At 38.0% G+C, this 27,761-nt stretch overlaps 2 protein-coding genes across 6 annotated transcripts in view; one reads left to right on the top strand and one right to left on the bottom strand.

The window, feature by feature from the left end:
* LOC112056907 (phosphofurin acidic cluster sorting protein 1) overlaps positions 1 to 27,761 on the bottom strand; it is a 144,928-nt gene that overhangs the window by 42,540 nt on the left and 74,627 nt on the right. For all 5 annotated transcript variants that reach the window (XM_052888233.1, XM_024097397.2, XM_052888234.1 and 2 more), the window contains exon 2: positions 3,315 to 3,542. In XM_052888233.1, the coding sequence (XP_052744193.1) occupies positions 3,315 to 3,542 (228 nt within the window). The remainder of the gene's footprint in view (positions 1 to 3,314; positions 3,543 to 27,761) is intronic.
* LOC112056917 (NADH-quinone oxidoreductase subunit B 2-like) lies at positions 10,268 to 23,471 on the top strand. Its single transcript, XM_052888101.1, has 5 exons — positions 10,268 to 10,287; positions 10,823 to 11,042; positions 21,480 to 21,607; positions 22,381 to 22,606; positions 23,187 to 23,471. The coding sequence occupies exons 1-5, from the start codon at positions 10,268 to 10,270 to the stop codon at positions 23,301 to 23,303; spliced, it is 711 nt and encodes a 236-aa protein (XP_052744061.1). The 3' UTR covers positions 23,304 to 23,471.

The following is a 27,761-nucleotide window of genomic DNA, read 5'->3' as shown; positions in this document are numbered from 1 at the left end:
TTTTTTTGGTAAAATTTATTTTTATTTTTTGATGACTTACAATAAAAAATCTCATAATACTTTCAATTTTTCACCCCTCTACGATCAACCCCTATTTTTTATTTGTTAATTATAAACTTTAATTTTTTGCCAAAAACCGTAGGGTAGGGGTAGGGTAGGGTAGGGGTAGGGTAGGGGTAGGGTAGGGGTAGGGTAGGGGTAGGGGTAGGGTAGGGGTAGGGTAGGGGTAGGGGTAGGGGTAGGGTAGGGGTAGGGTAGGGGTAGGGTAGGGGTAGGGGTAGGGTAGGGGTAGGGTAGGGGTAGGGTAGGGGTAGGGTAGGGGTAGGGTAGGGGTAGGGTAGGGGGTAGGGTAGGGGTAGGGTAGGGGTAGGGTAGGGTAGGGGTAGGGTAGGGGTAGGGTAGGGTAGGGGTAGGGGTAGGGTAGGGGTAGGGGTAGGGTAGGGGTAGGGTAGGGGTAGGGTAGGGGTAGGGTAGGGGTAGGGTAGGGGTAGGGTAGGGGTAGGGTAGGGGTAGGGTAGGGGTAGGGTAGGGGTAGGGTAGGGGTAGGGTAGCGGTAGTTGAAAGTTTACATCGAGTTTCACGCGGACGAAGTCGCGGGCATCCGCTAGTATAATATAATATGATGTATGATTGTATAACTATACCTATAGATTAAGTTATTTCACCAAGAGTATTTTCTACAAATAATTCACTGGCATTATTTAAAAGTCTTTGCCATATCAACGCATTCAAACTATGTCTAGGAAACTATGTCTGTATGTACGAAATAAGAAAGGATTTTTGAAAAATTAAACCATGAGGAGTGACAAAGGGAATGAATGTTTGTACGCAAATCATGACTTTTAGAATAAAACGAAATTTACGTAGGTGGATTCGCGGTCGACTACTAGTAGGTAATACTAGTAGTCGAATGGGTCAGGTCAAAGGATATTTTTGCCTAATTATCAATTAGTCACCAGTAGGCAGTTTCTTACAAACATACTTTTTATAACAAGGTAAACTTGGGAGCTAAACACCAATCCAAAGAGATTACTAATTAGTACATCGAAAAGAAAACATAACTTGGAATCTCTGGAAAGTAAATTTGAAGAAAACGACAAACATAGCTTGTGTTTTTCTTCAAATAATAATTGCTTTTGTTTATCAATTCTTTTGTGTTTTATCTTTTAATAACCAGTAAGCGTTCTTATCTATTGTAAACATTTTGAACAAAGAACGTGATTACTTAACAAGTGTTATTTTTAAAATAACGTGAGATAAAATATTACTAATTTGTGTTTATCTTCGTAGGAATACAATTTTATGAATCACTAAACTGAACTGAAATGTTTTTATTTATGAACTTTTAACCCCCGACGCAAAAAGAGGAGTGTTATAAATTTGACGCGTCTGACTGCCTGTCTGTCTGTCTGTCTGTCAGTCTGTCTGAGGCATCATAGCTCCCGAACGATGTGATTTCAATTATTTTTTTTTGTATGAACGGTGACTTATGGGCGAGTGTTCTTAGATATGTGTGATTAAAATCGGTTGAACCATTTAAAACTTCTAGGGTTGAAAGTGGGGAAGGATAACCGAATGTCTGCAAATATACTCTACTGGGGTCTCATATGACAGCGCACTGAATGAGAATATTGATGTTTTGATAGAGAGTGTAATTAGTAATTTTAATGAAGTCGGGGGTTATCCAAAATTTTCAATTTTATGTTATTAAAATTTTTCATGAAACTTTGTAATTTTTCAAGTTATAAGCACGGAAAATCGCACATGTTCCAAAAGCGTTAGCTTTTAGCGATCTCTGTTCTGTGTGTTCCATCGTTAAAATGGGGAAAATTTAATGGGGCTAAAAAGGGGATTAAACCTTGGGACTAAGTAATTTAAACGTATCGGCCCCGGCTGGGCCGATTGAGATTTTCTTAATTGGTCCAGGTCTGGCTGGTGGGAGGTTTCGGTTGTGGCTAGTTACCACCCTACCGGCAAAGACGTACCGCCAAGCGATTTAGCGTTCCGGAACGATGTCGTATAGAAACCGAATAGGCGTGTCGATTTTCATCCTCCTCCTAACATGTTAGCCCGCTTCCATCTTAGACTGCATCATTACTTACCATCAGGTGGGATTGTAGTCAAGGGTTAAATTGTAAAGAATAAAAAAAAACCCACGGAAACGTAAAGTACGCGGTTGAAACCGCGAGGCGTTTGCTAGTCTCCTAAAGAAGAGTGGCCTGGCTTTGCAGTAGTCTTCAAATAGTTGTGATGACGGTGAACAGTATTACAGTGGTAGTTGTTACCAACTCTATACCTACTGGAAATGTTTCCTCAATAAAACCCGCCGTATAATATTCATCAAAGATGGGCCATAAAAGTTTACATTCGTCCGTATTTTTTATGGTCTGAAACTGAAACTCCATTAGTTCCGACCTCGACCTTAAAAATATCATTGCGCCGTTAACATTTGAACCAGACCGTTATTCGAATACTCGTAAAACTAAGCAAATTGACGCAATGAATAAGCAATACGATGAATTGGAAAATATCTACTAGAAATGCTGTTTATAAAGAGATACCAACCATTAAAACCCGTATATAATTTACTGATTTTTGGACAATGCAAATTTTTAGTTTACGACTTTACTTATGGCCATATAATCACGGCCTTCAGTATAACCTTGGCTGAGTTTATTGTGGGCTCTTCTTGGACCAAGGCGCTTTGGAACCCTCGTAACTTTAATTTTGAGTTTTCGACCATAATTACCACCATTAAACTAAATTATAACATAGCTTGACGATTGAAAAGTGCTTGAAGCCTTAATTGAATTTGAATTTACATGGTCTCCCGCCTCTTAGCTGCTTAATGGCCTAGGCCACACTAGAATGGCAGCAAGTTCTACACATACACTCGTATCCAAGCCTGCTCTAGCTCTAGCTCTAGGTTTAAGATCTTAGCTAATTTGTTTAGGCAGGGAAAACAACACGAGCAGAGCAAGGGAGTGTTGACAAGTCATGAAGGAACTTCTAACCTAAACTCGGGTAACAAGTCCTGGGCTCCGCTTGGAGTTTTTTCTTTGCCATACGTTGCCTGGGACCCTTACGGTGCATCCTTGGAATGCTAAGATATGCACGACAAGTACCAAATTCGGAGTTTTTCTCTTTGCCATTCGTTGTCTGGTACCCCCGAACGGTGAATCCATAGAATGCTAAAATGTTCATCTCTCGTACCTGTTCACGTCACGCACCAAAACGCATCAAACATCTAATCGCGCCGCCCGCCTCGCCCAGCGCGGACTAGACGCTTAGTGCGAGCTATATGAGAACTGTACCTGTTGCCGTCGCGCTTGACGAAGTGCGGGTACTGCAGCGAGAAGCAGAGGTCCAGCTCCACGTCCATGGGCGGCACGGCGATGTCGTTGGAGCGCAGCGTGCGCTTGCTGCTGTGCATGCGCGCCGCCAGCGTCACCGCGCCCGCGCCCGCGCCCGCCGCCGCTCCGCCGCCCGCCTCGCCCAGCGCGCCGCACACGCGAAGTCGCGTCACGCGCAGTGTGCACAGCCTGAAACAAGATATATATCAACATAAGCCAGCTTCCCTTCGCATAGGAGAGGAGATTTAGAGCTTAGGACCCGCCACGAAGCTCCGCTTGTGGTCGATAATATTTAACTCGCTAACAACAAACAATCTCGAACCGACTGCTTTCTTTCCGAGGTATCGGGGTTACCGACTTCCTAGCTCAAGCCAAAACTAGAACCTACGACGTCGTTATTCGAAGCCACATAGACATTTAGCCAATGTGGCTAGACGATCCAAGGTTAGTTATAGAGTTCTATAGCCACTCTTATATAACCTGATGTTTCAAAAGTGATTGTAAACGAATACAATAAGGAACTTAAGCTAACTTAACCTAATAACTATACAAATCATGCCCACGTGTCATATCAGGGAGACAGAATCAAGACCGGGAGCCGCAGCAGAAAAAGCTGAAACCGGTAAGTGGCTCAAGTATGCCTCTCTGACAGAGAGTTACATATTTGTACCTTTTGCCGTGGAGACCCTTGGGCCATGGAGTCGCAGTGCCAAAAAATTTTTCCGTATCATTTCACCGCGGCTTGTTGCCTCGACTGGTGACAGAAGGGCTGGCTCATTTTTTGCGCAAAGGATCAGCCTGGCTGTCCAGCGCGGAAATGCAGCCAGTATCCTTGCCACCATTCCACGTGGGCATGATTTGTATAGTTATTAGGTTACGTTAGCTATTGTAAACTAAACCTATTTAAAATTTAATTGTTACTACACTTCACAACCAATTCAAAACCAAAAAGTATGTCCTCAATTTTCAATATTTTCTAGTGGTAAAAGATTTTTCAAAACCGGTTAACTAGATTCAGACATTACCCCCTACAATACCACAAACTTTGTATAAACCTCTTTATAATATTTGTAAAGAAGTATAGATATGCAATATATAATTTTCCTCACGTATTCACAAGTTTACATACATACCACACATCAAATACAAACACGGACGGGCACGATCAAAGCTCTCAAACATCAGAGGTGTCAAACGTAATCCATACAAATGTTAAATCCTATTTCCGCGGAGACGTTACAAGAATTCCATATCATCGTGTATTCATACTCATATAGGGTAAATAAAACGTACAGAGGGAGCCTGGATTAAACAGTTCTGACATTAATTTCATCACAGCAACAAAGGAGTGTGGCAGGTGGGTTTTATAAAAAGATTTATCGTATTTTTACTTAGCGTCGCTGCTGGTCTCCCTTTTTCCGTGTCCCCAAAATGTTACGACGACCTTCCTTACAGAGTTCATGGCGGTTAGTTATTGCGTCGAACATATATTTCTGAGAGGGATAATATATCGTTTTAGTAAATATTTGCTGCTAATATTGACCGAACACTCGAGTTGATTCGGCTCGAGAGGTCTTAGTTCTTTTGCTTCTTATCCTAATAACATGACTTAATACATAAACGACGGCCTCTATGGCGCAGTGGTATGCGCGGTGGATTTATAAGACGGAGGTCCTGGGTTCGATCCCCGACTAGGCCGATTGAGGTTTTCTTAATTGGTCCAGGTCTGGCAGGTGGGAGGCTTAGGCCGTGGCTAGTTACCACCCTACCGACAAAAACGTACCGCCAAGCGAATTAGCGTTCCGGTACGATGTCGTGTAGAAACCGAAAGGGGTGTGAAAGATTTTCATCCTACTCCTAACAAGTTAACCCGCTTCCATCTCAGATGGCATCAACACTTACCATAAGGTGAGATTGTTGTCAAGGGCTAACTTTTAAAAAATAAAAAAAAATCCTGGGCTCGGGTCTGTTTAGGATTTTTAAATTGGTTTGGTCAGTTCAGCCGTGATTAGTTATCCCACCTGATGTTACGTGGAAGAGCGTCACTGCTATCTGAGTACGTTCTATAATGTGCTATACCCTGCGACCGTCAACTTGAGGCATAGGTTGTGCTAAGCTTCATAATTCATCATCATCAGCCGATGGACGTCCACTACTGGACATAGGCCTCTTGCATGGACTTCCGAACACAACGGTCCCGATCTGCCAGAATTCAGCGGCTCCCTGCAACCCGCTTGATGTCCTAGCTCCAACACTGCGCTTCCCGGTGCAGGATCGCCATTCCAGCACCTTGATACCACAACGACCATGGCCTATGTGGTTTGCCTATTGCCACTTCAGCTTCGCTTGGCTATGTCAGTGACTTTGGTTCGTCTGCGGATCTCCTCAGTTCTGATTTCACGCAGAGGAGCTCCAAGCATAACTCGCTCCATCACCTGAGTTACTTTGAGCATTCTAATAAGGCCCATAGTTAGCGACGAAACTAAGCCTCATGTGCCTGTAATTAATCGGCAATTATATTCTCCAAACCAAATCACAGCAATGATGTTTTACGTCGGAAATAAGCATTGCGGTAGTTCTTCCCCAGAGTGCTTTGACACAAATAAAGAGTTTTTATTTTGACTTTGCTTCTGCCGACTTTTCGTGATAATAAAAATAAATCCTGTCAGTTTATACATGTATTTTATTTCTTTTCCTATTTTCCTTCAAATACAAAAGAAACGTCATATAAACAAGATTCATGTTGTACGTTACGAGCTTTATGTTTATTACGCCGATTGTACAAAAACATATTTTTTAGAATATTGAAAACTGGATATGAAAAAACGCTTGAGCGACTAAAACACTCGTATACCGCTGCGTACGAATGCAAAAGTTAAAATTGAAACGTGAATATCGAACATTCCAATATGGCGTCAAACTCGTGAACTGACGGTTATAGCTTCAGGATTTTGGATTGACGGTCATTTAAGTTTTGCAGCTCGCTACGGGTAACTACATTGAACTTTTCTATAAAAAAGTAGCGGACCCGGTCCAAGCTTCGCTTTGATTTATTCCTTACCCCTATCGTATTTTTCTCCCACCCTACACCTACCCTACCCTACTCTCACACTACACATACTCTACCCTACCCATACCTGCCCAATCTACCCCTGCCCAACCCTACCCAGATCCAGAAAACATTTTTGGTTCTACCATAAATATTTTTATAATATTTCAAATTCAATTTCAATTATCTAATAAGCTGAATTTTCTGCTAAAACTCATAACAGCTAAAAAAAATTCAGCTTATTAGATAATTGAAATTTCCAAACATTTGAAACTTTTTTCTCTGTATATATATTGAATTCACCATAAAAACCACAGAACAGATAACTTTAAAAGCTAACGCTTGTGATGAAATCCATCGTTAACAAAAAGAACATTCAATCATTATGCAATCACAAATATTGTACTAGCGGACGCACGCGACTTTGTCTGCGGGGAAATCAATGTAAACTTTGAACCCCTATTTCAACACTTGTGGTTAAATTTTAAAAACTCTTGAATCACATTATATTTCGTGTTTTTTTATGATTTATGAGATTTTTGAGATTTATGAACAACGAAGGAATTTCCATACAAACTTTCAACCCCTATTGCACCCTCTTTTATTTTTATTTTTAAGTCAAAAAGTACCCTATGTTTTGCTCCAAGGTCCTATTTACCATTATACCAAAATTCAGACAGACAGACAGACTTACTTTTGCATTTATAATATTAGTATACTCGTAGATGTTGTATTGGACGTTTAAACTTTAATACCTAAAAACATAGATGAATAATATTACAGATCACGTCACACAGCGAAGTCGTTCCGACAGCCACATTAATCACAAAGAAAATGGAAAAACTCTAGCAACTGGCTTACTGCAACTTAGACCATAAAGAAAATAATAAACTCCAGCAACGAGCCCGGGAATTCTAGGATACAAGATTTTTTAAATTGCTTCAACTTTACCTCATTTCAGGCAACGTAATCAACATAATTGTAGCGGGTCAACTATAAAGGTTCGCGCACATTAGAGGGCAATGCAACTAGTAACAAAAGTCCCTCTATTTTGTCGCTGTTGGTTACCAGTTGTTGTTAAGCAGAGGTTTACAATTCTTTATACATTATAATAATTTGTGGCGCAGCTCGGTATAGTGTGCGCGAACCTTAATAGACACTTCAGTTTTAATGAGTCCGGCGTCAAAGGAAAAGTCGGTTACGTTCCGGTAAGGGCGGGAGCGAAAATGCATTTTCGCCTTTAATACTTTGAAAATTTAGCAAGCAGCAGCAAAAAGCACATAAATTTTGGCATGTTTTGGCGTTAGATGTAACTACACTAGTGCAAAAATTTTGGGTCATATAATGTCAAAATCTATTCTAAAAACATACACGAACAGCCCTACTGAACAAAATCGAAAGGATTTTCTATTCTTAGCGTCTACTTAACAATTTTGTAATCATCATTCATTTACACGATAAATTCGTCTTACTTGTTGTTCGTTGTTAAATATACCTAACTATATTTTATCAACGTTTAACTTTTTACCCGACTGCAAGAAGGGTTATTGATTTTGCATTTCTCCGCGAAAAGCGGCGTTACACTTAGCAGTGCCATGCAATTTATAGATGCAAAAATGCTTTGCATACCCTGAGGAAACATTACGAAACTGTATAAGTTAACGATTTTTTCTATTAAGTACGATTTTTATGTAAAGTGCATACCATAGCTAGAACCCTTATTCGCGCCACTGACACAGAGGTATCCAATTTATACTCCATCAGAGATCTAATCAGTTAAAGTGATAGATTATATGTATAGTATGCCTTAAGGCTCGCAAGACGATGTGATTACGTTGCGAGAGCGACAAAACCACATCCCGCTTCTACGAGTATGCCATCGGAGAAAATTAACTATTAATCCGAGATAGAACCTGAGAGCGGATGACACACAACTTTGTTTTAACTAGATATCCGCTCTAGATTCACATGAGGGTAAAAATAATATTATGGTGTCATTATAGACACTGTGTAGATACTGTGTCGTACCTACACAGTATATAGACACAATATTTGACGACCTCCGTGGCGCAGTGGTGGATTTACAAGATGAAGGTCCTGGGTTCGGGTCCTGGTGCTAAGCTACGGCCATGGCTAGTTACCACCCTACCGACGAAGACGTACTGCCAAGCGATTAGTGTTCCGGTACGATGTCGTGTAGAAACCGAAAGGGGTGTGGATTTCCATCCTCCTCCTAACAAATTAGCCCTCTTCCATCTTAGATTGCATCGTCACTAACTATCAGGTGGGGTTGTAGTCAAGGGCTAACTTGTGAAAAATAAAAAAAGAAATACATATCTAGTAGAGTCTACTCGTATGTATAAAGCCATGTGTAATAAATGACGAGCCATGAAGAATAAAAAAAAAAAAATTTTTTTTAATTACTGCATATTGTATTTTGTGATCAATAATAAAACGTTAATTGTTTAGTCATACCTTTATTTACTGTGATTGTGGCAAATTTACACATAGTTTGAATGCCGAAATGGAAAGTATAAAACAATAAGAAAAAAATCAGATTAGGTACATTAACTAAGAACTTTGAATAAACATATTCATAGAAAAATCTCGATACTGCACATATGAAAACACAAACTGATTCGTTTGAAACACTTTGATAACAAAACGTTTGAAATGTATAAAACAAAGTTCCTGTCATAGATCTTTTAAACTACGCTACGAACTTTAATGCGATTTTATTCAACAAAAGATTTTAAGAAAAAAGAAACTCAAAAAAGATTCATACTCGTAGGAACGTGTAGTACGCGGACGAAGTCAGGCGTCCGCTAGTTCATGGAATAATGAAAAAGTAATAGAAAACAAAAGGAGTTTTATTATAACAAGTTTTGGCGGATAAAAACTGTGAACTTAGCGGCCGTAGGGCAGAATAACAAGCCTCTCTGGGCGACGCAGCCTACGTGAGCCGCCTACGTAAATTGTTTACTACTCTCCAGGGGTTATTGAAGTCCCATACTGAATATGAGTCCTAAATATAAGTGTTTTTATAAGATCGTAGCGAAGAAGATACTTAAAACATCGTCTCTTGGCGTTTTGAAGTATCAATTAATAGTTAATAACAAACGGATTATAACAAGGCAGTTTACGTTTACTTTGGTTTAGTTGGTATTATATACCATTTAAAAAATTAAGCATTAGGCTTTATCAATAAAAGTTAAAAGGCTTGTATTATGTGTTATCTATCAAATCAAACCAACTGGGCGTTGGTTTACTTGGATTACTCCCGTAATCATCATCATCATTAACAGTCGATGGACGTCCACTGCTAGACATAGGCCTCTTGCATGGATTTCCTAACAAAACGGTCTCGAGCCGCCAGCACCCAGCGCATCTCTGCAATACGCTTGATGTCCTCGATCCACCTAGTGGAGGATCGACCAACGCCCGCTGCGTGACTTTGAGCCTTTTTATGATGCCACAGTTAGCGACGAAGTCTCCGTAATGGACTTAATCTACATTACGTAATTTTAATCAAGGTTTGGCTATCATAGAATCTCGCTCTATAGTAAAACATTCCGTGGAAGTACGAAGTCGAAAGTCATTGATCAACCATAAAATGTAGAGTGAATAAATAACGAGTATCTATGATAAATAATAAAACTTTGAATTAAATAGCTTTCCCAAACGTCAACTTCAATTTGTTGGTTGTCAATAATAAAAGTCAACAATCAACAGTTCGCAGGATTACATTTTCAAAGCGTTGTTAGTGTTATTTTCTCCTTGTTTAACATAATCTATATTTTTTTTTGTCGAGTAAAGTGCGAAAAATACATACATCTAAAATATGTTACGAATAACTGTTAATGTAATGCGTAAACTTATACACAGGTAAGATCGCTACAAAATAGTAACAAACATGATGTTCAAAAATTAACAGTGAGATGTTAACAGATAGATAGACGAGTAGGTAGGCATCAACCCAATACTTGTCCTCGGATAAACAAAAAACGAAGAATAAATAGCAGTTGCCTCTATATACAACGACTACAAAATTACCACGAAAGCAGGTAAATCTTTATGCATACGGAGAGATGTTAATTAAATTAAATTAAAATTGTCCTACAGGGTAACTTGCATTGCCTACATTGCCTACAGAGTTTTTATACAATGGCAAACTCCAGGTGTATAATGAATGTAAGACGACATATTGAGAGTTACAATACAAAGATCACGCGTCTCTTGAATTTTGGAGATGTATGTCACTTCTGTGGTACTCGCTATTTCTATTGCCTTAATCTAAGATTACTATGGGTATACTTACGTCTGAATGATGACAACAATTAGTGCGTAACATCTCACTGGCAAATAAGATGAAACTCACTTGCTAAACAATTTTAACAAACAAACTTGTAATATGTTACAGTAATCAGTTCCAGTCATACAATTTATTAGCTGGTGCTAAAAATTATTGTGATGAAAAGGTTGGCACCGTAAAATGTACCACCATTCCTGGAGAGAAGAAGACCAAAGACAATATTCCGAAGAAAGGACCGTCTAAAAGTCCACCAGTCAATTTGCATGGATGGAAAACGTACAAAGTCGGCGAAACTCGGCGGTATTCGCCATTCCACTTTCCTGGCCAGGTAAATCAAATCTAATATTTATCATAATAAAGCTTTAAGAGGAAAGATTCTGTACACTGCAGTACACTGAAGATGTTTTGAATTTTTTTATTGTAGGGCACTATAAAATATAGATATACTGAAGGATTTTTTTTTATTTATTTTTTTATTTATGCCTTTTCTGAATTGAGTTTAAAGGGATTTTCATTAACAGATAATTTATGTTATGAGGAGTAGCTGCAACTTTTTATTCCGATATTCTCACATAAATGGGATCTACGCGTCGGAAACATGAAATTCTTCAGATAAAAGAAACTTAAGCAATATTTATTTTTGACGTTAAAATGCGAGAAATGTTTGTTATATAAAACAAACAATGTACAGTGTAAATCATTTTAAAGAATAAACAAAGCGCTAAGGCGATTATACAAGATTTGTGCGAACATTTTATTTCGAGGATCTGCAGCGAATGTGCAAGTAACTTCAAAATAAAAAAACTGAAAATATCTTATTTGGGAATAACCAGTTCTTTTTTAGTATAGAATCCTTAAATAGAAGATTCTAAGTACCAGAGCTCTGTTTTACTGAAGTTCATTGGCGGCAATTTCCATTCTTCATGCTTATTTTGTGCGGTAGAAGACATCGCAAAATGGGTTATCTACATTAGATATCTGTATCGGCACATTTCGTATGATACGATTATTTAATCCTGAAATCTATATGTTATGACCCGACAATAATTCAATACGGATTTTCTTTGACTGCTTGAATAATCCCAACTTGGAATGGCTCAGTCTGGAGAATAAAACGCTTAATGGAGTCACAAGTGTACTAGCACAGTAAAGATATTACAACCAGTAGTTGGACTTCATACTAGAGGTCGAAACGCGAGCTATACCTACGCACCTTGAACATGGGGTGATCGTAGGGTGAAGACAGTCGCGACTGTGCCGCGGTGACGAACGAACGGTGTATTAACAGAGTAAAGTGTATTAATAGTATTAGATTTTTTTAATTATGACCAGTAGGAAATACTGTGCCGTTTTTGGATGCATGAATTCAAAATTATCCTATCCAGAGATAACTTTTTTTAAGTTACCTGGAAACTCTGAAAGGTAAGACTTTAAAATAAATTTACTTATTAGTAGGTAGGTACATAATCTTGTATTTTTTAATGGATAAGGTATTTCCTTTTATCTCCAGAATAAAGGTAGGTATCTGGATTAGTAAATAAAGTGAATAGAGTAAAGGAAAGTGATTGACACGATTGAAATAGGTAGTTATACGCGGTTCATGAATCACGATACAGTAGGTACGATAAGCTTGTGTTAAAACCTCGACTGCTTGTACAATGTTTTGTGTGACTGTGCTCGGATCATTTGTGTTTTCTTACCCGACTGCGGCGAAGTCCAAAGGAGGAGTATGTGTTTGAATGTTATGACTTGTTGTTGTATGCGGGCGACGGGAGGAAAGGACTGCGCGGGTGTGAAGTCGTACGCGCTGGGCATCGTTACCCCCCTCCCGGACCGCGCCGACCTTCGGGAGTGTTACGAACAAATTTGCCAAGCACACATACTGATAAATGATATGTCATTAGACTCGTCTAGATAGGCCGAGTGTCACTGGGTAACTTAGTTCTTAAAAAATCAAAATGGCGGATTTTATGCGCTTTAATGTGCAAGCTCATAAAACTTTTGCTCAGCTTGGCATTGGTGACAAGAATTTTAACCGACTTCCAAAAAGGATCGTATCGTATTTACAGCGATATTTCCGACATTTGTAAACCTTTAGAAATATTGTAAAATTTGTAACCATTTGTAAAATTTTTTGTTTGGATGAATATTCTTTCAGGTTAGTCCCATTTTTTTCATGTCAGGATCTGATAATGGCATCCTAGAGAAATCTAGGGGAACTATCGTATCGTAGGGACAATTAGTGCGTGTGTTCATTGTTTCATTATCTATTTTAAATCACTACAATTTCATGAAGGTATTTATCTTTTTTTTTATTTGTTCACGTAGTGTGGAGGTAATATCTAGATGGCATCACCGAAATAAATATGTTTAAGAATACGACCAATCCTTCAAGATCATTGACGTAGTATCAGCCTTAATTAAATCAACCAATCAAAAAACACGCATTTTTATTTATCACTTCCCATTTTACTACAATTTACAAAGTACTTTATTTGTTTATATAAAAAAAGTTTATTTACAATCACAAAACTAAGTGGAAACACAAAGTTAGCAAATGTAATTAAAATGCTGCAGGCGGGCAGCCCTATCACATGTTTACGTGCCGCGCGGCTGTAGGTATTTATTTCAAAAATACGGCCGAGTTATTATACTGCTTGTAATATCTTTACTGTGGTACTAGGCTCCAGACTCCTGAGCTAGAAATAGGGCTGACACAATACTAAATTGGTGTTCCCGCCTTATTCACAAGATTTGAGGCAACGCAGCGTTTACTGACAATTTAGCTGTGATTTAATAAATAATTAAAAGTAAAAAAAAAACATCCGCAGTGGATTTACAACTAGGAGGTCCTGGTATCGATTCCCGGCTGATTGATCCCGGTTTTCTTAATTGGTCCAAGTCTGGCTAGTGGGAAGCTTCGTCCGTGGCTAGTTACCACCCTACCGGAAGGGGTGTGGATTTTCATCCTCCTCCTAACAAGTTAGCCCGCTTCCATCTTAGGTTGTACCATCACTTACCGTCAGGTGAGATTGTCGTCAAGGGCTAACTTGTAAAGAATAACTAAAAAAAGAAACGAGTTTAACGAGTCACAAAGCTGAAATGGAAATGGGGGGACGACGACACAGTTTGTACAACTGATGGTCATTTCAACACATTGTTCTCGAGTTTGGGGTCCCGCAGACCCGCACTGGAAAGTGCATTGTTGTTTGACCCCACTATAGGTGGACAGAGGACACAAAACCTGCCACAAGGGAGCCACTGGTTGCAGACGGTGCAAGACCGTTGCAACTCTCAACAAAAAGACCTATGTCCAGCAGTCGAAGTCCATCGGCTGATGACGTAATGATGAAAGAAAAAGTTTTTCTTCATTTGTTTTTTCTGCGTTTGCCAGCCCTACGTTAAAACCGCCCTTGGCCATAAAGCTGGTACTCTAACTATAGCCGTATGTTAGGTTTAGACAATTCGAATGGAAAATAAAAAGGATTTTGCACAGCTGAGCTTTTTACCTTCATCAAGTTAATGGCAACAGAGTTTCGATTCTAATGTTTAGTAGAATACTAAAGAACAAACATTCTCTCTTTTATGTGTAAATTATTTTTATCTGGCACACTACGTGTAACATTAACATATTATGTGTAGTAACTATGAAGCGAATTCTGGTCAACGGTTCCAACTGAAAACCAGCGCTGCATGCTCTTTTTATTTAAAGAGTATGTAGCATTATGCTGAGTTGGATCCCTTTACTGGGTTGTGCCACACATCGCAGGATATTGTTAAAGAACAAATTGCGTTATGTGGCATAATTCTCTAATAAAGCTTTTTTCTTTCTTTCTTCTTTCTAAAGACTTAACATTGCAGTTACATTGAAAAGTTACTGAAAATCACGTTTTATGTTCATTCACAGACAATATAAATCTAAAATGTTTGAATGTGTTAAGGAAAAATAATTAGACATGATTCAGTTTACGTTTCTTTACACAGAAGGCACACGGTGCAGTATTTATTATTAAAGACAATTATACAGGATGCTCGGGAGTATTTCCTATAACTCTGGGGTTATATTCTTTACCGAAAAATAATTTAAAATGTTCAAGAAACATGTGTTCTAAAATTAATATTTTGGGGGTAAACAATATTTTTTTATAAATAGATCTTAAAATATGTCCTTTATACGCATTCTTATAACTATGACGTAGCCGACTTTTAAGTATTTTAAAATGCAAGGATAGATAAAGGCGTGTGTTACATGGATAGTCGAAATTACTTTGTATGGAAACATATATTTGTTAATTAAAAAAATATTATTTATGCAGTTCGGGTCCTATATGTGGATTCGTCAACACCAATTCAATTCAAGTTATGGGAAATATTCCCGAGCACCCTGTATACACATAGCAATATATAAAAGTAATAAACCAAAGGCATATACAGAGTACAATGGCAATATAACGTAGGGAACAAAAGCGAGCAACGTAAAAGCAAATATCCATTCGTGTCCGAGGAGCCGTGTGATCCGGAGCGACGGACGCTTCTGTTCCGGCGACAGATGTACTCGCACTAATAGCTTTATGTAACACTGCTATATACTGCGACTTGGGCATATACGAAACGTTATATCTTTTTTTATTATTTACAAGTTAGCCCTTGACTCACCTGATGGTATGTGATGATGCAATCTAAGATGGAAGCTAACTTGTTAGGAGGATGATGAAAATCCACACCCCTTTCGGTTTCTATACGACATCGTACCGGATCGCAAAATTGCTTGAAGGTACGTCTGTCGGTAGGGTGGTAACTAGCCACGGCCGAAGCCTCCACCCAGCCAGACTTGGACCAATTAAGAAAACAATATATTGTACATGTTACATTAGCACATCAAAACTGAGTCGACAAATGTCTCAATTTCATTTAGTCGCTTATTAAACAACGAAATTAATGAAATCAAATAATACCTAAATATTGCCTACAATGTCGAGTTGTGTATTCAGGAAATGTAAAAACTATATATACTTAAATATATAATGTAAGTAAACACAAAATTGTGCATGTGTGCGCTGAGTGGAGTAGCTAAATTCGGATCACTTTTTGCGGTGATTTTGTAGGGACGTAACATATCTATTACTAGCTGACGCCGCGCGGTTTCACCCGCGTGGTTCCCGTTCCCGTAGGAATACGGGGATAATATATAGCCTATAGCCTTCCTCGATAAATGGGCTATCTAACACTGAAAGAATTTTTCAAATCGGAGCAGTAGTTCCTGAGATTAGCGCGTTCAATCAAACAAACAAACAAACAAACTCTTCAGCTTTATAATATTAAAGTATAGATATAAAATATCGTTGCTAACAACGAACAAAACGAATCATTCGCTCGTCAAGCTTTATAACAACAGATGGAAAACAATTCAGACAGCGATGAATATCACAGAGACAAATATGAGGCGCATATTACTTTGTCCTAGAAAAAAGGACGATTTATCAATGCCACAAATTAATTTAATATTATATGGACGCGTCACACATTTGAAAGTGGGATATTAATGGTTTTGGTACATGTGTTTTTAAATTCAAATTTATAACAACGAATAACAAAAACACTTCCAACATTGTACGCCATGCATACTTCAATATATGTCACAAACGAATGTGAACTTTGATCAACTATTGATACACGAATAAATCATAAGAGATCTTAAAAACTTTTTAGCTATAATATGTTACAATCGTGACGCATAAGTATTAACTACAATAAAATATATTAGGCTACAATATCCAATTAATACTTATGCAGCAGAACACTATCATATTAAAGCTAAGATAAGATGATTTTAGATTTGAGTAGCAAAAGTTGATGAAACTTTATATTGTCACTGTAAGACATATTAGGCACAAAAAATATCCCGATATTTGTGCCTTACACTCTTAGACCAATTATAGAAGGACCTGCACTCTTAGTCACGAACAAAATTGTCTGTCATTTTCTGAAGAAAACGAGCTTAGATTTGGTATATATCTTCTACTAAACTAGAAGTTTTTACCCGTTTTTTACACAATTCAATTACACAAAAAGGTATTTTTACGGAGCTCTTTAACCGACGAACACGATTACAACTATTTAACATCGATTTAATAGAGACAGTTTTTATAACCGCATTAGATCGTTGATCATACTTTGACAGAAAAGTAACGTTTAGCGAGGCAGGTCCTATACAATAATTTGTCTGAACTTACACTACACTAATATGTCTTACACCGTCCTTACACTACACTAATGTCTTACACCCAACGGCATTATACGTCGTTGCCTACACCCTTACTAATGGAAATTGTCGTCAACTTTTGCTACTCGAACAAAGCATTAAGGGTCTTCAATCTTCTTAGCTATAAATTGATATTGTAGGCTCCACAGCACAAATATTTGACCACAACAAAACCCGGATATTGAAGCCTACTACGTCTTACACCCATACTAATTTAAACTTTCATCAACTTTTGCTACTCGAAGAAACCATTAAAGATCTTTAATCTTCTTAGCTATAAATTGATATTGTGGGCTCCACAACACAAGTATTTGACCGCAACAAAACCCGGATATTGAAGCCTACTACGTCTTACACCCCTACTTATTTAAACTTTAATCAACTTTTGCTACTCGAAGAAACCATTAAGGATCTTTAATCTTCTTAGCTATAAATTGATATTGTGGAGGCGCACCACAGGTATTGGACCGCAAAACCGGATAATAATAATAATATCAACCATATTAGGCTACTGCTGAGCACGAGTCTCCCCTCTCAGAGGGGTTAGGCCAATAGTCCACCAAGCTGGCCCAATGCGGATTGGCAGACTTCACACACGCCGAGAATCGAGAAAATTCCTCACGATGTTTTTCCTTCACCGGTTGAGACACGTGATATTTAATTTCTTAAAATGCACACAACTGAAAAGTTGGAGGTGCATGCCAAGTCGGATTAGAACCCACACCCTCCGGAGTCGGAGGCAGAGGTATATAATCACTGGGCTATCACGGTTTATATCACTGGGAAACCCGGATATTGGCGCCTAAAATACCATTACGTTGATATTAATCTTTGAAAGAGTTATAATATGTTGTTATCGTAGAATGTATGTAATGTTTGAAGTGAAGATTGAAGTATTCGAGAAGCGTTTATGTCAATGAAGGCACTTGACTGAACAGTTAACTGCAATAGGGATGATGACAGATTTTTGAATTGTATATAAATTAAGAGTACGCTAATAGTAAAGCAATTTTGTAAAAGTAACAGGGTATCTCTGATCATTACTTTCGTAGCTACAGGGATTTAAAGGGTCAGATTTGCGGCGCTGCCGGGGATCCCTGAAAAACGCCCCATACAAAATGGTACGCACTTATGACGTAGTAGGCAATTAATGATCGTTAGATTTGTATGGGCGTTTAAACAAAATTACTAATATCTTTGTTATTTTTGCGTTTCTGTTTATAGTTCATATATTAAAAAATGTTACATTTAATGTAAGGAAGCTAAAACTGTATGAATTTTCATCTAATTACGATAAAATATTTTTAGTAGATTTTGAAATTTTATAATCTTATTTATTTTGCAAATATCCAGTCAATCTTTGCTTTTTATGTATAAATTAGTTAACATTGACCTTATTTACCGGAATGTATCATAAAAATCAATATATTCAAACCTAGTCATCATCCCCATTAAAGACATCACTAACATTCCATCGTGTAATAATTAATGTACATTATTTATTTCTGTTTTTCTTTTAAAACAATAATTAAACAACTATTATTAAATATTATTTATATACAGTAGATATTCCCATAATGGTATTTTTATGATTACATTAACATAAATCTTAGAACCTCAATAGCTTAACGGTAAAGGGGTCGTACTCATCACCTAGGGGTAGTGGTTCGATGGTTGGTTGGTCCCATTGGTCACTTTTCGTGCCTACTCCTAATACAACCTTTCTCGACTAATTGTTGAATGGGAATATTAAAATGGGTAATATACAATGATGTTAAATACTGTTAGATGTGTTATTAGGTAATGAAAAATGAGGCGATCAAAAGAGGAAATTTCCACATCTCAATGTTATTTGTGGACAACAATTAACGTTATTTAACAAGTAATACCTAAATATCGTCTACAATGTCGAGTTGTGTGTTCAGGAAGTGTAAAAACTAATATAGTATACATAAATAAATAATAGAATTAAAGACCAAATCGTTTTGTTTGCATATGTGCGCTCAGTTGTGCATCATATTCATCGGATCACTTTTTACGGTGATTTTGTAGGGATGTTACCGATCTATAGTACAAAATTAACATTGGTAATATATGGAAAATATTCTTTAAAAAAATACACATAAATCTTCTACATATTAGTTATACATGTAACTGATATATATATATAACAGTATCTACATATTTACTGTTATTATACCATGCATTACAATATGACAACAATAGGTGCTCGATCTATTGTATTCAATGCCGTTTTTGTGCACATTTTATACGAAGCGCTAAATGGACATTTTTAACCGACTTCAAAAAGGAGGAGGTTCTCAATTCGGTCGGTATTTTTTTTTTTGTTTTATGTATGTACACCGATTACTCAAAGGGGCCTGGACCGATTTCAAAAATTCTTTTTTTGCTTGAAACGGTATGGTCCCCATTTGGTCCCATTGCCATCATGTAAAGATCTGATGATGGAATCCTGGAGAAATTGAGAGGAACTTTCGAAATTTATATGGGTGTCTAGTGTGTTCGTAAACTTTTCCATTTAGTACTTTTAAGCACTACAATTTCATGAAGGTTTAAAATCGATCTGATGATGGAGCCATAAAACAGACGAGGGAACTCCTCGGCGGTGCTTGTTGTCTTAATTTAAGCCATTTCTTTTAAATATTGGATAGAAGCAGGCGTTACTTTGCGGAAGTTCATCATGATTATATAATGATTTATTTATTTTGCTATCATCCGCGAAAATTCGGCGAACCCATGCGACAACGTCACCCGGGTCCGACAAAATACTCTCTACGTACGTTTCACCCCGAAACCGGAGCATCCTCAGGAGATGTTGACTCTCTTTGCAATTGCACGTTGTAGAGTTGAGAGACGGTTGTATTTTTTTTATTAAAATTTTTAGTACCGCACGTTTCCCAGATCGATACCTCGTGACTCACTGCTACTTTAGCAGTGTAGAACCGCTGCAAATCGTTTAACACTCCCAAACTTTTGTCACCTTGAACCGTCCTACACCGTGTTTCAATTCAATTACGTAAGAAATTGGACTCTACCCGCCTATCACACTAATGGAAGCCGGGATTGGGAATCGTTATCCGTTCACAGTAAACCCGACTTCATCATTAGTCTGCACAGTACTTATCTCAAATGGTGCGGGTGCAAAAATACGAGTTAGTATATCAGAAAAGATACCATCACTAGGATACCATATAAAATTTGTAATGTCACATTTTCCATGCAATTTTCGCAAGCGTTAAAACCTGATAGCCCAGTGGATATGACTTCTGTCTTCGATTCAGAGGGCAACGTCGGTTCGAATCCGGTCCGAGGCATCCACCTCCAACTTTTTAGTTATGTGCATTTTAAGAAATTTAATATCACGTGTCTCAAAACCCCAATTTTTTTTACTCCCTACTAATAATTGATAAGACCAAAACGTTTAACGTTAAGGCGCCAACGTTTCTTATCTGTATAAATATTTCATTTTAAACTAAAGCAATATATATTAATATAACAAAAAGTTTAAACGGATTTTAATGCGATATTCAGAGATACATTAAGCGAGGCTTGGATCAATATTAGACGACGAGTCGTTCCGTTGAGATTTGAAAATTTCTCATGAATTTTTATCATAAACTAGAAAAATATGAGTATTTTAAATTTAGATTTAAAAAAAATCACAATTTGCTGCAATTACTAAATGGAAACCAGATAGTTACGTAAAGGAATGTAGATACCTTTAGCGCGCATTAATACTTAAAAACATTTTCTCTTAACTACATGGTGGAATCTCTTACATACATGTATGTACTTAAAGCTAACGATAGTTTTAGTGAATTAAATATATATAATTTTTGTTTTAAAAAAGTTTAGTCACAGCAATATTTTTTTTAAACTGTTACTGTAACAATGACACTCGTAATAAAATTAAGATAACGATATAATTATGTATTTTTCCGCTTTCTGGAAAGCGCAGTGCTGGTCGACCCCCCACCGGGTGGCCCGAGGACATCTAGCGGGTAGCAGGGAGACGCTGGATGCTGGCGGTTCAAGAACGTTTTGTCCATGCAAGAGGCCTATGTCTGATGATGATGATGTATTTTTCCTTTCACGAGATGTCTTTGACGCATGCTAGGCTTTATCTATACTAATATTGTAGAGAGGAATGATTTGATTACGAGTATTTGTTAGTTTTCATTGAATAGGCTCGGAGACTACGGAACCAATTTGAAAAATGCTTTCAATGGTGGGAAGAGCTACACTATCCACGTATTTCTACGGGAATGGGTAGGTACTACGCGGATGCGGGTTATCGTTTGTGAAAAGAGATTCGACGAGCAACATGGCTACAGATCCAGTTGTAAAAATCAGGAATTGCAGGTGTTAGAGTATTCCAGTCTTGAAGTGCGTATGAGGATTGAAAAAGCAAAAAGTTTTCTACGAGATATTTCGTAGACATAGAAATTAAAACCCACACTATATTATTTCGATATGTTTCAGTCAACTGTTGAGTGGGTAGTTGCTCGGCTTGACGATGTTCTCAACTGGGGAAGGAAAGGTTCAATGTGGCCACTGACCTTCGGACTTGCTTGCTGTGCTTTGGAAATGATGCATTACGCTGGTCCAAGGTAAATATGATGAAGTAATTCCGTCTCGTACTCTTATAACGATACTCTTAAAACGAGAGCTCGTTAAGCCAGACCCTGGGTCAGTTTAAGGCTATATTTTATCCTGGAATTCTCAGGAGAACGGACACTACGAGGGGTTTCTGTTAGTTAATACTAAAGAGAATGTCATATCCATATACACGACATGGATGGCTACAGCATGGTGTTCCAACCGACCGACAGCGTTAGCCAATGGAGGTTGTAGGGGGTAATCTCTGGATGTACTGAACCGATCCCAAAAATTCTTTTACCAATAGAAAGCCTCGTTATTTTTGAGTGACATAGGCCATATTTTATTCCTGAATTCCTAAGGGGATGGGAACTATAAGGGTCCGTATCCGAAAACACCGGACATGTACTAGGGAACACTAAAGAGAAGGTCATAATTTTAATAGATACGACATGGATCGCTACGGCATGGTGTTTCGTGGCACACCACGTCAGACCGACGTTATAATAGTCGCGGACAAGGTGACTGACAGGATGACGCCCATCCTGCGTAAGACCTGCGCATGCCACGGCCCAGATTCGTTATATCTATGGAGGTTGTAGGGGGTAATCTCTGGATGTACTGAACCGATCCCAAAAATTCTTTTACCAATAGAAAGCCTCGTTATTTGCAAGTGACACAGGCTAAATTTTATTCCCGAATTCCTAAGGGAATGGGAACTATGCGGGTGAAAACACCGGTCATGTACCAGGTAAAACTAAAGAGAAGGTTATAATTTTCACAGATACGACATGGATCGCTACGGCATGGTGTTCCGTGGCACGCCGCGTCAGACCGACGTGATCATAGTCGCGGGCACGGTGACCAATAAGATGGCGCCCATCCTGCGGAAGACCTACGACCTCATGCCGGAGCCCAGATTCGTCGTGTCCATGGGCAGCTGCGCCAACGGCGGCGGCTACTACCATTACACGTATTCCACTGTGCGAGGCTGTGACAGAATTATACCGGTAAATCTATAACTATACTACTATAACTATATTATAAAGAGGTAAAGTTTGGGTTAAAGAAATTAAATGTCACGTGTCTCAAACGGTGAAGGAAAAACATCGTAAGGAAATAAGGAAACCTGCATACCACATAATTTCTACGTGTGTGAAATCTGCCAATCCGTATTGGGCCTTACCCCTCTCATTCTCGTGCTCAACAGTGAGCCGAAATATGGGTAGGTACATGGTATATTATAGTATTCAAACCCAGAACCTCGTGATCTGAATCACACAGGCTAACTACTGAACTATGGCAGTTATAAAGAATAGTATTAAAAAATATACAGTATTTTCAATCATTGATTCATCGCTATTTTATACACGGACTAGCAGGCGCCACGCGGTTTGACCCGCGTGGTTCCCGTTCCCGTAGGAGTACGGGGATACAATATATAGCCTATAGCACTCGGAGATAGTGTAGCTTTCGAACAGTGAAAGAATTTTCAGAGCCAATGCAAACAATCAAATCGTTCCTCCTTATAATATTAGTGTAGATGACTTGGCTATTTTTTAACTACCCCCCAATATTGTGGTATTCTAGGTGGACATCTACGTGCCCGGTTGTCCCCCAACAGCCGAAGCTCTGCTGTACGCCATGCTGCAGCTCCAGAAGAAGGTCAAGCGTATGCGGATTTGCCAGACTTGGTACCGCCATTGAATAAAATATTTTTTTTTAAGAGTGCGCTTTTTTTGTGAAAGATTGACTATATATTCCCTGATGGCAAGCAGTAATAGACACGCGGTGGTATTCTGTAACTATGTTTTGTATAAGCAAGTTTCGGAATCGTCTCTATCTCTCTCAGACTATAGTATCGTGTCAGACAGAGAGAGAGGTCAATACGAAACTTGCACTTGCGAGTTATAAAAACAAAGTTACAGAATAGCGCTACTGCAGTAATAGCATGCGTGCAAGTGAAGAGAAATAGATAATATGTCAACAAATGCTGGTGGAGATTTCCAGTAACGTCTCTTTCGTTCCAACTCAATGAAAGAGAATGCGGTATTTTCGTTGCTCCGCCCTTGTTTGAAATTTGTCTATTTCTCTTCACGTTATTATCTTGATGATCACATGTTATTATTGGGACTAGGTCGGACTATAAAAAACTGAAATTTTCTTACTTCCAAGATTTTTATAGTAATATCTCTTGGCGGGTAAAAGAGATCACTAGCAACATAATTGCGCCGCTAGTCGCACTCTATGCAGGTTTCCTCACGATGTTATTCCTTCACCGTTTGAGACATGTGATATTTAATTTCTTAAAATGCACATAATTGAAAAGTTGGAGATGCAAGCCCGGATCAGATTCGAACCTACGTCCTGCGAATCGAAGGCAGAGGTCATATCCACTAGACTATCACGACTCTTCATCTAATTTACATGTAAGTAATCTACAAACTTAGATGCATATTGATTGTACTTATGTATGTACGTACTTATATAGGTACGAGATTCTTTAATACAATGCGCCCGCCAGTAGGCGAGTTTCATTACGCGGAGGCACGTACGGGCCTTGCTTTAAATTGATCTACTTTCTATCTACGGAGAGAAGATTAAACCTTACATTATTCCTACAGCTTTCTTCTTTATAGCTTTCTTTGGAACATGCTTGCGTTGTATACAATTTTACAAACCTTTATTTTAGAGTGTGCAATATGTAATTTGGTGGTAACAAATTTAGTTTAGTAGTTCTGGATAGAACAGTCTGATGTAACTGTGAAGAGTCTGATATTTGGGTAAATGATATTTCAAAGTGTTAGCTTCGTTATGACTATACAAAATACACAATTTGTAAAACTTTTCTCGATAGTTTATTTTTTGAAAAATACATGTTTTGCTCACATTTTGCTTTCAATCTCAGAAAAAGCAAACTTATGTTCTTAAATTTTGGTTTTGTATGGAAAATTAGGTATATATCTTGAACATGGCCATTTTGTTTTTCATTTCATTTGGCCATTTTGTTGCCAGGTAAAAATGGTTTTGGCGCTCGCGTCATAAAATTTGCGTCGCGCGTCAATCGCTTCGTGCTTTTCACTCACGTGAAAGTCATATTTCGGCGTCTCGTTTGCGCTTCGAATTTTATCCATATCGTATATTCTGCAAAAATAAATAAAAAGGAAAACTACAAGTAGTAGTAAAAAGACAAGAAAGTATATTCTTTAAGGTTAGAAAGGTTTTCCACGCAGATAAGAATTTAATTGTAATTTCATTATTAAGAAAATTTTCTTTAGTAGAAATTGGCTCTACCGAGAATTAAATTACGCTCGCGAAGAGGAACATTTATGCGACATGTAAAGAGCTTTAGTCCTAATTATGTCACGACATGATAAATGAACAATATCATTCAAGTTGAACGCTGAAATGCGTACTAATAATAATACGTACGTTTAACATTAGATAAATATATGGCGACATCTTTTCGTCCGAAATTCCTCAGTGCCTGAAGATAAAAGTCTTCGAACAGTGCGTGTTGCCAGTGATGACCTATGGTTCCGAGACTTGATCGCTAACTATGGGCCTCCTAAGAAGGCTCAGAGTCACAACAGCGGGCAATGGAACGAGCTATGTTAGGAGTATCTTTGCGTGATCGAATCAGAAATGAGGAGATCCGCAGAAGAACCAAAGTCACCGACATAGCTCAACGAGTTGCGAAGCTAAAGTGGCAATGGGCGGGGCACATAGTTCGAAGAGCCGATGGACGTTGGGGTCCCAAAGTGCTGGAATGGCGACCCCGCACTAGTAAGCGCAGTGTTGGCCGACCCCCCACCAGGTGGACTGACGACATCAAGCGAGTCGCAGGGATTCGCTGCATCCAGGTGGCTCAGTATCGTGATGTTTGGAAGTCCTTACAAAAGGCCTATGTCCTGCATCGGCTGATATGATGATGATGATGATGATGAAATATATGGCATGGAAGGGTGATTACTCAATCAGCTATGAATGTATTAACCAAACATTAACCTAATGTTATTTCACCTGATATACATATTTACGTATAATTTATATAATTTAAACTAACATTATCCTGGTATATAGAATAATATACCATGATTATATTAGTTTGAATTTCTCATTTGAGATTGTTACTGTGTTTGATTTAAACGGAAGGCGCTTTGATAATAATGAATATAATTACGAATAGAGTGTTTACAATATTAACAAGTTCTGATGTTTACACTAAACTAACAAAAACATACATACATTCAAGACTTTCTTCATGATACGTGTAGAAGTAGATGAACCGATAGAAATAAATGAAATATCCTGAGCAGCACCTCGCAGTGATCGCTAGTAATACGTCTAGTTTTTTTTTATTGTGTACTCGTAGTGTCGTAGGCTCCTTAATGGGACCTCAGCGGGGTTTGGGAGAGTGCAAAAACATCGCCTGATTAGGTCCGAAGTCGGAAGCAGAGGGTGGAACGACTCTCTAAAGGCGTCTCCTCTGAGACCTCGGCTTAAGCTTGTACATATGTATTCTGTGCCTTAAGTAATAAAAGTATTTATTTTATTTATCCATTTAAATATTTATTACAAAATCTGAACCGTTTACGTTATCAAATAATTTTTATCAATCTAAAAACTGTTAAAGAAAAAATAGGAGAAGGACTTTTAAGGAGTAAGTATTATACGCGAATTTATATATGAAAAGCCAACTTGCAAGTCATAAATACAACTACCGTCTCCTATGATATTCCTAGCTTAAACAAGCATACAACAAAAGCCAGCAGTACGTCTACCATTTCATTAAAGATGCAATACTAGACATAGTGCTTACTTGGTTCATACTTCATACACTCCGTATCGTTCACAAGTTTCGCCCCAGTTTAGGAAGTGGGACAATAGGAATGGATATTAAAGCCGCTTCATTCTGGAAACTCGAGTTGCGATTGTGCTGTATCATTCATATCTAGGGCCACGCTTCGTTATATGCCGAGGCAAGTTTTGTTTTCATTTTAATATTCTACCGTAAGTAGCTTATCGCTACTCCTACTTTTTGTGCATGTTTTATTATGAACTGGCTGACGCCGCGCAGTTTCGCCTGCGTGGTTCCCATTCTCCTAGAAATAATAATATAGCTTCAGTTTACCGTGTACATTATAGTGGCAACGTCGTCGCCAAGCCGCCTGAGTATCCAAAAGCCACGTAGAGACCTGTAGCTCGTGGCCACGCTACCATTTTGGCGACGTTGCCAAAACATGGCCAAGTGAGTTAGGTACCATACATTTCAATATTAACTGCTTGGATACGTAGCCGGGGACGTCACCATGGTGTCTTAATGAGGCAGAGCTCTTAGTGTGACAGCATGCAAATCTATATTCATCTCTTTCTTATAAACTTTTTTATTTTCTTTCTCTTTCATCTGGTATGAATGTTACATTGCTGAACAAGCCAATACAATAGCCACAAGATGGGTTGAACGTTGATGTCTTTGGTAACAAATAAATGAGTTACGTAATAGGTACATTTATCAGATGTAATACGAACGGAATCGCCAGTGTTACCTTCTGTTCAGGGCGCAAGAAAAAGTAAAGCCCAAATTAAAATCTATGAACCAAAAAAAAAGTTTATTTATGTACCAAATTATTTTAAAACTGTAAAACTAGAATAAATTAGCAATACCTATGTTTATAATATAATTATGTACCTATTAGACAAACGGAAATTTCGAATCGATTTTAATTTTATTAACACAAAGTACCTACTAGCTTTTATAAGTGCTTCCGTCGTATTATGGGCTCTTAGTAATAATTATTTTATTATATTTATGTTATTACTAGCTATATGCCAAGGATCGTAATAGATTGAAAATTTTTGATATGTTTCCGGCATTGCATATTACGAAACCTCTCAAAGTGATTGTTCACAAGAATCACGAATGCTGTATTCAATAATAAAAATAGTAATAGACAAAGGTTTTAGTAACTGACTATAAATATTCTTTCCTAGTAGTGGTTGATTCTAAATGTTTTGTAACTAGAAGATTGACACTAGGGACTCGGTACAATGCGTAGGTAGTTGAAGCAATTATATAGCAATTAAATATATATCGTAATTGCCAGTAAAGGATACTAATAGTTGAATTGTTTAAATAATTAACGTAACCTAAAGGATTAATAA

Source organism: Bicyclus anynana, chromosome 21 (assembly GCF_947172395.1).
Source record: "Bicyclus anynana chromosome 21, ilBicAnyn1.1, whole genome shotgun sequence".
In the NCBI taxonomy this organism is placed as follows: domain Eukaryota; kingdom Metazoa; phylum Arthropoda; class Insecta; order Lepidoptera; family Nymphalidae; genus Bicyclus; species Bicyclus anynana.
The sequence above is the reverse complement of the archived record's forward strand: the minus strand, read 5'-3'. Positions and strand labels throughout refer to the sequence as shown.

Bases quoted from the DNA above. Each gene is read 5' to 3' on its own strand.
- LOC112056917 (XM_052888101.1), top strand. From the start codon at position 10,268: ATGCGTAAACTTATACACAG. The intron at 10,288-10,822 runs GTAAGATCGCTA...AATATGTTACAG, and splicing joins ATGCGTAAACTTATACACAG to TAATCAGTTCCAGTCATACA. The intron at 21,608-22,380 runs GTAAATATGATG...TAATTTTCACAG, and splicing joins ATGCATTACGCTGGTCCAAG to ATACGACATGGATCGCTACG.